At 45.3% G+C, this 13,289-nt stretch overlaps 1 protein-coding gene across 3 annotated transcripts in view; it reads left to right on the top strand.

The window, feature by feature from the left end:
* Positions 1–13,289, top strand: part of FER (FER tyrosine kinase) — a 363,406-nt gene that overhangs the window by 329,756 nt on the left and 20,361 nt on the right. For all 3 annotated transcript variants that reach the window (XM_019484266.2, XM_059724955.1, XM_059724956.1), the window contains one exon: positions 13,018–13,172. In XM_019484266.2, coding sequence (XP_019339811.1) covers positions 13,018–13,172 — 155 coding nt within the window. The remainder of the gene's footprint in view (positions 1–13,017; positions 13,173–13,289) is intronic.

Below are 13,289 nucleotides of genomic sequence, written 5' to 3'. Positions count from 1 at the left end.
AAAAGACCTGTATTCATAACTTAGTCTCATATTTTGTTTCAGTATATTGAAAGCAATCATAAAAGCCCAGGAAAATTTATTATAAAGTCAAGAGGGATATTACTGAATGTATATACAAACGAAGAAAACTACGTTATAGATTGAAATGGGTTTGATGAAAATTTCATCAAAACAACATGAAAACAACTGTTCAGATATACATAGGAAGCACATGCCACGTGTGCCGTGTCTACCAGCGTCAGAGAGTAGAAAGATTTATATGCAGATAATGCTGCTAGGGTTATCTGAGCTCTGATGCATACCTCACTGCTGCAAAGGGTTTTATAAAATGGTGGCCAGAGTCCAGTGAGCTTCCTTGTTCTCCTGGATTAGCGACATTCCCAGCTCTACAGATGGCTCTTTGTGAAGAGTTACCTTACTAAATTACTTAGAAATAGAACTGACCAGGAGTTGTCATCAGTATGTTCTCATTAGCATCCGTTCTCTGGTGACTTTCAAACTGTGAAGGAAGGTGTAACCCTAAAATACAAGGGAAGGGAGTGAAAGGAGACCACTAGCAAAGAAACTGTACTTTGGAATCTAATATTAATTTTTCCAAACTATTCCTAGTAAACAACTACCATGTGATGAGTTCTGCAGATAGAGCAGCAGCAGGCAAACAGCAGGAGATATCTGGTATAGGAGTGTTTTGATTTCATTAAGTAGCACTGCTTTGGAAATTGCCAATAACTGTTGCACAGAGAAAATGTGCATACCCTATTAGCAGTAATCCCCCTATACACAACAGTTTTATTGGATGACCTTCCGGCCCTTTCTTTATGACTGGGTCAGAGACCATTTCATTCAAATTAAACAGAGACAAGAGGTATAATAATCCTATATGCTTTCATGTTTACTGCTTACTTGTTCGGTACAATAGTTTTGGACTTTTATTGTTTGTTCCAGGGAAAGTAAATGTTGGTGCATTTTGGAGTTCTCTAACCCATGACTAATTTCCTCAGTGAGGCAGCATATACTAATAGTAGGTTGTTCTTCAGTTGGTGTCATTTTAATGGGTGGAATCCTTCCAGGTTTTTTGGCTGAGTACACAGACATTCGGGGAGGTTAGATCAAATTAAAAATAGTCACCCAATCTAAGGTAAATCGGAATGAGAGGATTGGGAGAGAGGGGTAAACAAGCTTGGTAGGGACCGGGGGGGTCCACAGGAGGATCAGTGGGGAAGGTGGAGCCCGTGGGAGGGATCCAGGGGGCAGACAGCGCCCGTGGGAGGATTGGGCGGGGGGGGGCAGACAGGATCTACAGGAGTGATCAGGGAGACAAACAGGATCTGCGGGGAGATCGGGGAGCAGGTGGGGTCCATGGGGGAATGATGGGATCCAGGAGGGTTTGGTGGGATCAGGGGGGCTCATGGGGTCTGTGGGGGAGGGCTTGGGGACACCAAAGGCTATTTGTAGCCCCCTGATTTCCAGCCCCCCTGCAAACCTACCTCCCCCCCACACACTGGGACTTACTTCCTTAGCTCCTGGCATTGGCATATGCTAATAAAACCAACATCATGAGCAACTTGTGGGGTGGGGGGTGTTGGGGAGGGGGGCACTCACTGCTGCAGGGGAGAGGATCCAGGGAGCAGGTAGGAAAAGCACAGCCCTGGGACTGAGGCCAGAAGCTGGGCTTTTCCCAGCCCTGGAGCTACGCTGTGAATTGTAGAAAAGTTTGGGAAAGTTAGATGAGTCTAAAAATAGACAACTCAATGTAAGAGAGCCTGTCTCAGAGAAGGGTTAACTTGGATTGAGTCAGCCATTTTTAGACCAATCTAACCTTCCTGGAATTTCTGTACAATTCACACTTAGATCGACCTAACTAGGGTTCCAAGTGGAGGGTGCACTCCTGGGCAAATCAAGTTAGATTACCTTGGCCATTTTTAACGCAATCTAACTTCCCCTAATCTCCCTGAGCATCTGTACTTAGCATTTGTGAGCTCAAGTCCCTCCTAGCAAAGATGAATTCAGAGGCTGAATGAACTTTTTCAGCAGAGAAATATCCCCAAACTGTTGTTCAGTTTATTCAGCCAGGGATTTTTCTGAGACCTATCAGAGCTCCAGTAATCTGTGTGTTAATGATGGGAAATCAATACCCTGTTTTAAGGTATGGTGAAAATAATTAAAATTTCCTCCTAATCTTGCATGTCACCTCCTTGATAGTGGGAGGAGTATTTTTCTTAAACATGTAAGTTAAGATTATATGATTTCTTTCCTCCCAGTGCAGTTGCTGTATTGTGGCTCAGTCTAATTTATGTCTGACCTAGGTAGCTTTCATAGCAGCAAAGTAATTATTATTTATTACTTTTCTGTGTAAAAGATAAATACTAACTATAAGATCATTGCAGCAAGTAATAGAAATCCCAGACAATTGTTTCTGTGGTTCATTAGGGCATTTGTAGTAATACAGAAACAGCATACAGAAAGAGAGCAAGAATTTCAGGGGGAAAATTAAGACAGAAGATGCAAAATGGCATTTGTTTTTAGGCATATCAACTTAAAAGTATGGTGAGATGCTCCAAACACTTACAAAAGCATCTCTTCAGTTCTTGTATGATTTAGAGGCTCACACTTTACTTTTCTGTTGACAGCGCTGTCTATTTATAATTTATTTTATATTTTCACTTACACCTTCAGATATTCACCCATTCATCCATCTAGCCAAAGCATTTGGGAGAGAGTATGTTGCCAGAAATAAAAGCATCTTCCTTCTGCTGAGCCAAAAAAAATCCCGCTAAAGTAATTTTGGAATACAAGTAATTTTAAAGGACGCGTTAAAGAGCTGTTTGTGAATTTTTAACATATTATGAAAGTGCATTTGTCAACTATCGATGGCAAAACATTGTATGTTATCTAATTACAGCTTCCAGTCAGAGGAGGGCCCAGAGGAAAGGAGGTTTATTGATCTTATCTGTCTCTTACTTATTCCCACTCTGATTATCCAGGGTTATCATTTCAAGGAACAATAGAGATATGTGAGCACCTACTTATTCACCATTATTGGTAGGCCAGAACTATAGTGTTAGGAGTAAAATTTCAAATTAGTTTAGCCCATTGCCACTCTGGAGTGCTCATAGGCTCTTCAATAAAAATACATATTCTTCTGTCTTGTAAGGTATAAAGAATTCAGATGACATCATTACTGTGCCCGTTAAGAACATAAATAGTCATAGAGTAGGACCACAGAACTGTCTTAGGCCTCTAAGTGACCTAATGGACAGGTAAACAAAAATTAATGAACATGTAGCTAGTACAGGCAATCATAAAATCCATCTGTGTTTGGTTTACAGATACAGTAACTGTAACTTACAGAGATAATACATATATGTATGCTTTCTGTATAGTGTAATCATGTATGCAGCATATCAAAAACGGTTAATTTCCTAATATAGTGTTGTAAAGCAACATCGTGTTGCAGCACATAGATTCATAGATTGTAAAGTCGGAAGGGACCACAGTGGATTATTGTGTCTGACCCCCTGCCCCTGGCAGGAAAGAGGACCGAGTTCAGATGACCCCAGCCAGGTGACTATCTAGCCTCTTCTTGAAGACTTCCAAGCTAGCTGATAGCACCACCTCTCTTGGAAGCCCATTCCAGATCCTGGCCACCCTTACTTCGAAAAATTTCTTCCTAATATCTAACCTAAATCCACTCTCAACTAGTTTACACCATTATTTCTAGTATCTCCCTGGGGCACCTTAGTAAACAGCGTTTCCCCTGTTCCCCGTTGACCTCCCCTAATAAATTTATAGGCGGCCACAAGATCTCCCCTCAGCCGTCTCTTGTGAAGGCTGAAGAGATTCAGCTCTCTCAACCTCCCCCCGTAGGGTCTATCATGAAGGCCACTAATCATTCGAGCGGCCCTCCTCTGAACCCTCCCGAGATTCCCCACGTCTGTCTTGAAGTGCGGCGCCCAAAACTGGACACAGTACTCCAACTGCGGCCTGACTGGTGCCGCATAGAGGGGGAGCATCACCTCCTTTGTTCTACTAGTCATGCACTTGCTAATGCACGACAAGGTGCAATTGGCCTTGTTGATGGCCTTGTTACACTGCCGGCTCATGTTCATCTTGGAGTCAATTATGACTCCAAGATCCCTCTCTGCCTCTGAGCTGCCGAGAAGGACACTCCCCAACGTATAAGTGTGCTGGGGGTTCCTCCTTCCCAGGTGGAGTACCTTACATTTATCTTTATTAAATTGCATTCTTTTTCTCTCTGCCCATTGATCCAACCTGTCCAAGTCGGCCTGAATCTTCTCCCTGCCCTCCGGTGTACTAACTTTGCCCCATAACTTGGTATCATCAGCAAACTTGGAGAGGGTGCTCTCCACATCCTCATCCAAATCGCTGATGAAGATATTGAATAATATCAGTCCGAGGACCGAACCCTGCAGGACCCCACTGCCCACCTCCTTCCAGGCTGAGAAGGAACCATCCACCACCACTCTCTGGGTGCAGTCCCTAAGCCAGTTGGCCACCCACCTGACCATGTAGGCATCCACTCCACAGTCTGCTAGCTTCCCAATGAGGATAGGGTACGAAACTGTGTTGAAGGCTTTCCTAAAGTCCAGGAAGATGACATCAGCCTCGGCGTCTAGGCAGTGTGTGACCTGGTCATAGAAGACCTACAAGGTTTGTCAGGCAGGATCTACCTGTGACAAACCCGTGCTGGTTTCCCCTCAGCATCGTTTCCCCTGCTGGGCCTGCACAAATGTGTTCTTTGATTATTTTCTCTAGTATTTTCCCAGAAACAGAGGTAAGACTGCCTGGTCTAAAGTTACCTGGCTCATCCCTTCTCCCTTTCTTGAAAATGGGCACCATTGGCCCTTCTCCAGTCCTCAGTGACCTGGCCGGAGCACCACAAGTGCTCGAACCGCTGTACCAGTGGCTCAGCTATTACACTGACCAATTATTTCAACAGCCGTGGATGGAAGTCATCCGGGCCTGCTGACTTGTACCCATCCAGCTCCTCCAGGAGCTCCTTAACTATTTCACAACTAACCGTAGGCAGACTGGTGCCATGTGGACATCTGTCAGTGATCAAGGTGGGGGAATTGGCTTGGTCAGTACATAGAAATACTGAAGTGAAGAACTCATTGAAGAGCTCTGCTTTTTTCCTCGCGTCAACCACCAACTGTCCTGATTTGTCCTGCAGGGGCCCTATGTTGTTCTGAGCTTTCCTTTTGCCCGCTATATATCTGAAGAAGGACTTTTTATTGTCCTTGATTGTTGAAGCCAGTCTGAGCTCAAGCCCCGCCTTGGCCTGTCTAACTGATTCCCTGCAATATCACGCCAGGGAGATATATTCCTCCTTGGTGGCTGCTCCCTGCTTCCATTGCCTATACATCTCTTTCTTTGCCCCCAGACTCTCCTGGAGTTCCCTGTCCAGCCAAGGGGGCTTTTTTGCCCCCTTACCTCCCTTCCTACATAATGGGATAGACTCCTTTTGAGCCCCAAGGATCACTCCCTTGAGATACCTCCAACCCTCCTGGACCCCCATTTGCTCTGTGTTCTCTGAGTTGTATCCCATGTATTGCCCCAAGTCCAAGATGGCTCTGAATTTAAGACGACCCCCCTGTTATTTGATTCTAGACATGAAAAAAATTTTAATTGTTCTCATTTCTATTATAACATCCCCCCCATAACTGCTACAGGGGAAGCAGAGCCTGGGCCAGGCAGCCTGCCCTGCCTATGCCCTTTGTTCCCCCGCCTACCACTTACTCCACCCCATGCCTGCCCCTTGCCACCTACCCTTCCAGTTTCTCCACTCCTGCCATTTTTCCCGCTTCAATGCCTGCTCCCCCATCCCCTCCCCCATCTTTGAAGCTGCTCTGGCTCCGTCTCCACTGGGGTACGGAACACCCAGCTGTTTCAGCCAGTGGCTCTGGCTCCTGCCTCCACCCCAGGCCAAGCTCAGGGCTGGGGCCACAGCACTTCCTCCTGCACTGCATGCCCCCTTAGCTATGTCCCTTCCCTTCACTATCCTTGCTTTGCACATCCCTTTCCCATACTTGCCCCACATCATATGCCCCTTCCCTGTGTTTCCCTCAGCACCACGTGCTCCCTTGCCTCACATTCTCCCTGTGCTCCTTCCGCTCCATGTACCCCTCACCTGCTGTATGAGCCACCCTGCCCCATCTGGAGCCACAACAGCGGCTTGGCCTGTACTCGAATCTCAGATGAAGGGGTTTTCCTCACCATGCCAAATAGGAAAGAAAACCTCGTTAAATTTGAGTTAAAATGGTATTTTGTAAAAGTAATTGAAACTGCACTAACAATTTACAGTGATAATGTTTGTAAGATTTGCAGCTAGATCTGATTTAGATTGCTTTGGAAGTGGAATTATAATCCTGTGGTCAGAAGCAAGGCATTTTACACTCTACAGTAAAGTCTAAGTTGTAATATTTAATTTTGTTGGGGATTGGAGAATAATGGCACTATTTGAGAAATAGTGCTATAAATGAAGATAGAAGCTCCATTTAATCATCAGTTGCATGATGCAGGAGATAATAGAAACCTGAAGACATCAAATGGGATCTGTGATTTAGTTTCTGTGATTATAATACAGGGATCAGCAGTGTTTTTGGCTGGAGTGCCAAAAACATCCCAACGCAACCCATGACCTGATTTGGTGTGCCAGAGGCAGACGGCAGGGGAGCTGCGAGGGGCCTGATCCTTGTGCAGCTGTTTGCAGCCTGCCAGCCACTCTGGAGCCTGGGTGGGCTGTGGAAGGCAGCCAGGAGGCTGCAAGCAGCTGTGCTGGGCTCCATGGCAGTGGCAGCTGCACACACGCCTCGGGGCACACAGCTGGGAAGGGGCCTGGGGCAGCGCAACCTCAGCTCCTCCTTCAGTGTCCACCACAAGATGCGCCTGCAGCTGCTGCTGCCATGGAGCCTGGCCAGGTCTCCGGAGCCCAGCGCAGGTGTTTGCAGTGTCCTGGCTGCCTGCCACATCCAGCCGAGGCTCTGGCCAGATGCTGCCTGCCGGGCTACTCACAGCAGGGCTTGCAGCCTCCCCGCCGCCTGCTGCGAGAAGCCTGGGCTCCATGGCCAACAGCAGTTGCCCATAGCCCAGGCTGGCTGTGGCATGCCAAGCAAAATGACTTCACGTGCCTTGCTGTAGCACATGTGCAAGGGGTTGCTGACCCCTGTTGCAGTTCTTAAAATGTGCAGGAGCAGAATTTCAAACTTCTGGTGCAATGTTAGGCTAAATTCAGGCCACAGAATAAGCGAAGACAAGACTTATCTTCTCTCCTTAGAATCTACTGTGAGTTCCATCCATTTTATCCAAATATTACATACTGAAAGCAGCTGTTTTGCATTTTACCCATTCCTCCCCATTACAGCTGATTTTCTAAAAGGCAGCCATCATACTATATTAAGTTTTGGGGGCTCCATTTGAATTACAGCTTGCTGAGTGGATTTTATATGGCTGAGTAGTATAGAGATGATGGGCTGGAGGCCACCTACTACTAATCCATACAGGCTTAGTTCTGGTTCTCTACCACACCATCCCTTGGCCTTTGTGCTCCCCTACTGCATTACAACATGTCATAGTCGTGGTGAGACTCCTGCATAGGGAAAGATGAAATATTTGGATTTCTCAGCCTTCAGAAGTTGCTGTCTGGGAAGAACAGGAATATGTTAAAGAACAGCTAAGCAGCCTGATGTAAACTAAGCAAATACCAAAGAGATGGGCATAGAGAAAAATATATTCCTAAATGAGTAACCTTCACTGTGAAATAAGGCTGCAGGCTCAGAACAAGATCACTATACCAAATAAGCCATTTCCCACAGCAACAGAGAGGAAGAGAATTATCTCCACAAGAGCAGTGAAAGTTTAAAAAAAATGCTTTTTAAAGCTGTGGAAGCTACAGGAAAATTAAAACACGTGTCCATTTTCAAAAGCAATAAAGTAATATTTCTATAAATTCCCTTTTTTGTAAGATGCTGATGCTAAATTTGCGTAGGAGTCAGTGTGGCCAAAGTACAAGCCATGTTGCATCAGGACTTAACAAGAGTTTTTACTACTGAAGATTAAGCTGCTGAGTTACCTTTGCCATCAGGCCGATCAGAAGGGTCAGCATGAAACAGTGAAGAAATCGGTATTCATCTCAGGAAAACTTGTGCAATTCAGGAAATATGAGGATATAAATTTCAGTGTAATGAGGTTCAACAAAACAGCTTTAAAAAACATCAAATTAGAAAAGTCTATGCCTAAAATTAACAATGAGGGGGTGGCCAAGAGGTTCTGCCAAAAAAAAGCCCAAAGGAAAGAGCAGACAACGGGCATACCTAATGCAGAAAACAAGGAAAAAGGCAATTTAGAGATGGAAAAAAAGCAGGTTGTATTCAAAGAGAACAAAATAGGCTTTTCAAGAGGCTTAGAACTTTGTATAGCCTAACCCGGTGGTTCTCAGCCTTTTTTCGATACAAGGCACCTCTGTAACCTTTGTGAACTGAGAAGCCCTCATTTTGAAAACTAACTCCTTTGCTACAGTGCTTTTATCTTTGCAAAGGGGCCAGACACTGGGGCCCAGGAAGCAGCAGTGCAGGGAGAGGAGAGCCTGTGCCTGCCCTTAGCTGCTTATCGTCTCACACTTCCTGTGACACCTGTCTAAGGTTCCTGCAGCACCCTAAGGCTCCCTGGCACCCTGGTTGAGAATCACTGGTTTAACCTGCTTTTAACCCTAATGGGGCATTTAACCCTATTGCAATCACACATCCCTTTCTGCCCATGCCTTGTAACTATAACTATTTATAGTTAGCCGAGTGCCTCGCAATCTTCCTAGGTTCTTTCCTCACCTCGCTATCTCACAAGGGTGTTGTATTATTTCTGCTGTTTCATAGGTGGAGAACTGAAGTCCAAAGGGATCAAATGATTTGTCTAAAGTTGGCCAGGATAATCTCTGGTGGAGCTGGCAACTGAGCCTGGTCTCCCAAGTTCCAGGCCTATGTTGGTTAATGGTTAAAATTTTACTTTTGCAAAGTAAAATCTTTTTGTGGTTGGTCTTTAGAATAATGGTTCTGTGGAAAACATCTAAAAAATGTGGCGGTGTTGGGATGAGCCATGGTGGTCCAGGAAAAATGCAAGAGACTAGGACTTTTTTGTGGGTGAAGTATTTTAGTGGACCTAACTGTAAACAGCTTTAAAGTCCCTCCCAACTATGCAGTTGGTCCACTAGATTAGAAGACATAAGACACAATAATTCTTGCCTCTAGCAAAAATATAGCATTTGTGCTCAACTTCTTCAAATATACTCAGTAACAACTTGATATTCATAAAAATAGACTTTTGGACTCTTAGTTGAGATAAACACTGGTTCCATTACATTACTTAAAAGAAAATTAGCATATAGAAACATGCAGATTATGTGCCCTGATTGTAAGGGACTATTAAATATTGTAATCAGGACCTATTTCAAATATATTTTATGAGTTTCTAAGTAGACTAAGCATCAAGGAAAAAGCATCAGCTCACTTTATAGACATTTTTTTTTCAGATGAAACCAAAAACATTTTTAAAATTCATGTCTGATTCAGCTAAGGAAAAATGCTGTGATTTTAATCAGCCTTTTCACATGGTTTTAGAGACTAGCCCTATTGATTTCTATTTCAGACCCTGTACACACCTGAAGTGAAATCCTGGCTCTATTGAAGGCAATGGCAAAACTCCATTGTTGACTCCAGTGTAGCTGATTTCACCCCTAGCCCTTGGAGCCATTTGGGGCACCTTTTATATGAGTAGAGGCACTAAAACCTCCTGATTCTATTTTACAGTTCTCTTACCTCTTTCAGTCATAGGAATGTACTCCTAGGGTATCTCCACTGTTACATCAATGGCTAGCTAGAGTTAGGTCATCTCATTGCCTATATGTGAAGGCATTTAGAGGACTTAAAAAAATGGCAGGCCCGATCTAAGTTAGTTCACCTGAGGAGGTGATCTAATTTAAATTGGGAATGGGTTAACCCAGTTGTAACAGGAAGCTAGAGGCTCTTGTTACCTTAAGGGGAAAGTGCAGTGGGCCAACCTTGCTGGATGGGCTGACAGCTGAGCAAAAGCTAGTTCTGCTAAAGCTTGTTCTGTGGGACAGGTGGCCATGCAGCTGGAGAGTGAACACTGCAAGCAGCTGAGTTAGGCTGCAGTAGGGAAGGGCAGGCTGGCCATTAGGCAAAAGGGGAAGAAACTTGTACGTGTGGCTATGGGGTCATATGACTGGAAGGGACAGTGATTTGGGTCTTCATAAGCCCAGTGCCTGAAACCAGGGAGGTAGTTTGGCCCTGCATGCTGCTCCTGGGAGAGCTGTGGGAAACTGACTACCAGGCATTCAAGCTACCCAGGAGAGCTGGGAGGAGTAGGCTCCATGGGAAATATGGCTTACACAGTGACATTGACCCAAAGTGGGGAAGACTTCTAGTTTGGAAGTGGCTGCTTGTATTTGTGTTGCATTGCATTTAAGTTTGGTACTGGAGGTCTGGCTTGTGGCTGTAGGGTAGGAAAGACACCATGGAGGGTTGCCTAGTGGGGCACTCTGTAGCCTAGCCTGGGGTCTGGGACTCCAAGGGCTGAGGGCTAGGTGAGTTAAACAAAGGCTGGGAGGGCCAAGGCCATACAGAGTAAAAGGAGCCTGGCTTGGGGTCAGAGGTCTGCAGCACGAGTGCAGAACAGGGCCAGGGCCTTGGAGCCTGTGAGTGTGAGACAGAGCTGAGGCCCAGGAGCCAAGGCCTGGGGCAGTGGACCTGGGCTGAGGGGCTCAGCCAGAATAGAAGGGGCACGGCTGGGAAAACTAAAGCCTGGGCAAAGCTACACAGTCTGAAGGCCAAAAGCTGCACTGGAGCCATGGGCCCCCCTCCAAATTAATATAGTACGGCATGGGCGTGGCTGTAGGGGAGGACAGAGGCCAAGAATATAGCCCATAAAGCAGCTGGTGCCTTGATGCGCTGATAGGGCCAAGAGGGCCATAGCTTGATGCCTGAGGGGGCAAGGCTGGGGCCAGCTGGGTATGGGAAGTACCAGCCGGCTAAAAACTGAGGTGTACTCTGGGACCCTGGGGCAGCCTCCCTAGACATTATACAAGTTTCATCAAGGCACAACAGGCAAGGTAAGAAGGGAGGGTCCCCAAGGAGCTGGAGTAGAAGAGGAATTGCTTGGTCACCAGGGGGCATCACAGCCATCCCAGGGTCTGGATCTGCTTCACGAATCTATAAAATGCCTGTACGCATTTGGAGCGCAGCCCTAGGGCTCTGTTCTTCCTTCCCCCATCCTTCCCGCCCAACCCTGACTGGACAGACAACTCCCCCGTGGACCCACTACCACCCTACCTCCCACAGAGCCTCCACCCCCCATCCCACCTCCTCTTTCTCCCCACCTGGAGTTACTTGCACCAGATGCCCTGCACAGCTCCTAACACCAGCAAATGGCTGTACACACTCCTCCTAGTCTTGTCATGCAGCTTAAAGTAAACCATGTCGACATAGACCAGGTGCAGCTAACCGTTGTACACACACTCAGGCCCTCTCTCCATGTTACATCTATTGTGCAATTACCTTGGTAACTGTGCAATAAACATAGATGGGCTATGTGTGCAAATTAACTACGACTTTAAAAGTCCAGCCAACTATAAAGCTATTGCTTGAAAGTGTGTAATAACTTGATAGCTGGTTTCTATCCAGCTTTAATTTGCTTGCACATGGCTGCACATGGCTGCAGAGGCTGAGGCCTGTACCTGAGACAGGGGTCTCGGTCCCAGCTCCCTATGTAGCACAGTCAGGACTGAGAGTCTTGCATCTAATGGGGCTTTTGGTCCCTGCTGCACCACACACACAGCTAGGACCAAGAGCCCCATGAGGCACAGGACTCTGTGCCAGCTGCACATGGCCCTCACAGCTGGAAACTGCCTCAGCAAAAGGGGTTCCCAGCTGTAGGAGCCTGCTTCTTGCCAATGCAAGGGGAGCCAAGGAGCAAGTTCCCCTTACTCCAGTAATAAGGTATGATTGGATTTAATGTGCAATTCCACAGTCACACCTCCTGAATTTATGTGCATGTGTAGAGAGGGCTTAGACAACTAAATGTGCCTCTCATTCATATTAATTTAATAATTTGTAAAGAATTACATATTTGCTGAGCTGGAGCCTTATTCTGATCTCATGCCTCTCTTAAAGTGGAGTAACTTAATTGACTTCATCATACATTAGTGTGACTTCAGCAGGATCAGATGTGGGGATGCACAGCTGTTTCAGTCCTCCTACTGGCTGACCAGCTGCGTATGAATAGCTTAGCTACACATTTAAAAGCAAATTATAATTTATAGTATTAATTATTTTCAGGTTTTCTTGATTACTTATGTATAGCAACCTGTTTGTTAGCATACTAGCTATCCAGGCTGAAAACAAACAACTGTTGGTTTCTCAGGAGTTATTGCCAATGCCATAGAAAGGAGTCTCAAAAGTAAATATTTATTTCAAAGTTTTCTAAAATTATATTTTTCTTTAAAAATGTTGCTTTGGGACTAAAAATATAATCTGGTTACGAGTCATTTTCTGAACACTGAGTTTGCTCGATTTGTTTTCATTACTGACCCAAAGACCTGTTGCTGCTACTGAATAGTTTTTTCTTTTTCAGTGGAAAGTCTTGTTCTGACCTAGACATGGTAGAAATAGTTCCCTGGCTTCTCTGATTTCTTATGTGGTTACAGGAACAAACCTTCTAGTTTTAATTTCCCTTGTTACATTCTGCATCAAACCTGATCTGTTTGTCTGTAGGGATGGGCAGTGTCCATATACTTGGTCCCAAGGAATTGTATATGTATTGTGAAGCAGGCACACCTACTGGTGGGTACAGTTAGTTAGCTGTGACAGAAAAGGTATGGGAAATGTTTAAAGTATCTTTCTTCACATCTATTATAAATGCATTGCAAATGTAATAGCACAATGTTTTCAAGTTGTAAAAGGATGTTTTCTATATCTTATTCTTACTCAGGGACCTTGCTGCAAGAAACTGCCTGGTAGGTGAAAATAATGTCCTGAAAATCAGTGACTTTGGAATGTCTCGTCAAGAGGATGATGGAGTATATTCATCTTCAGGCTTGAAGCAGATTCCCATTAAGTGGACTGCTCCAGAGGCTCTCAACTATGGTAAGCAGATATCATCCTAAACCATTTATTGTCGAATGAGCCCTGCCTAAAACAAAAAGGTATAGAGGGAGCATACCATGGTCTGAATAAAAATGCAGTTTTTTTCTTTGTCCCATT

The sequence above is a fragment of the Alligator mississippiensis genome, chromosome 3, assembly GCF_030867095.1.
Source record: "Alligator mississippiensis isolate rAllMis1 chromosome 3, rAllMis1, whole genome shotgun sequence".
NCBI classification, from domain to species: domain Eukaryota; kingdom Metazoa; phylum Chordata; order Crocodylia; family Alligatoridae; genus Alligator; species Alligator mississippiensis.
This window is presented reverse-complemented; position numbering and strand designations above follow the sequence as displayed.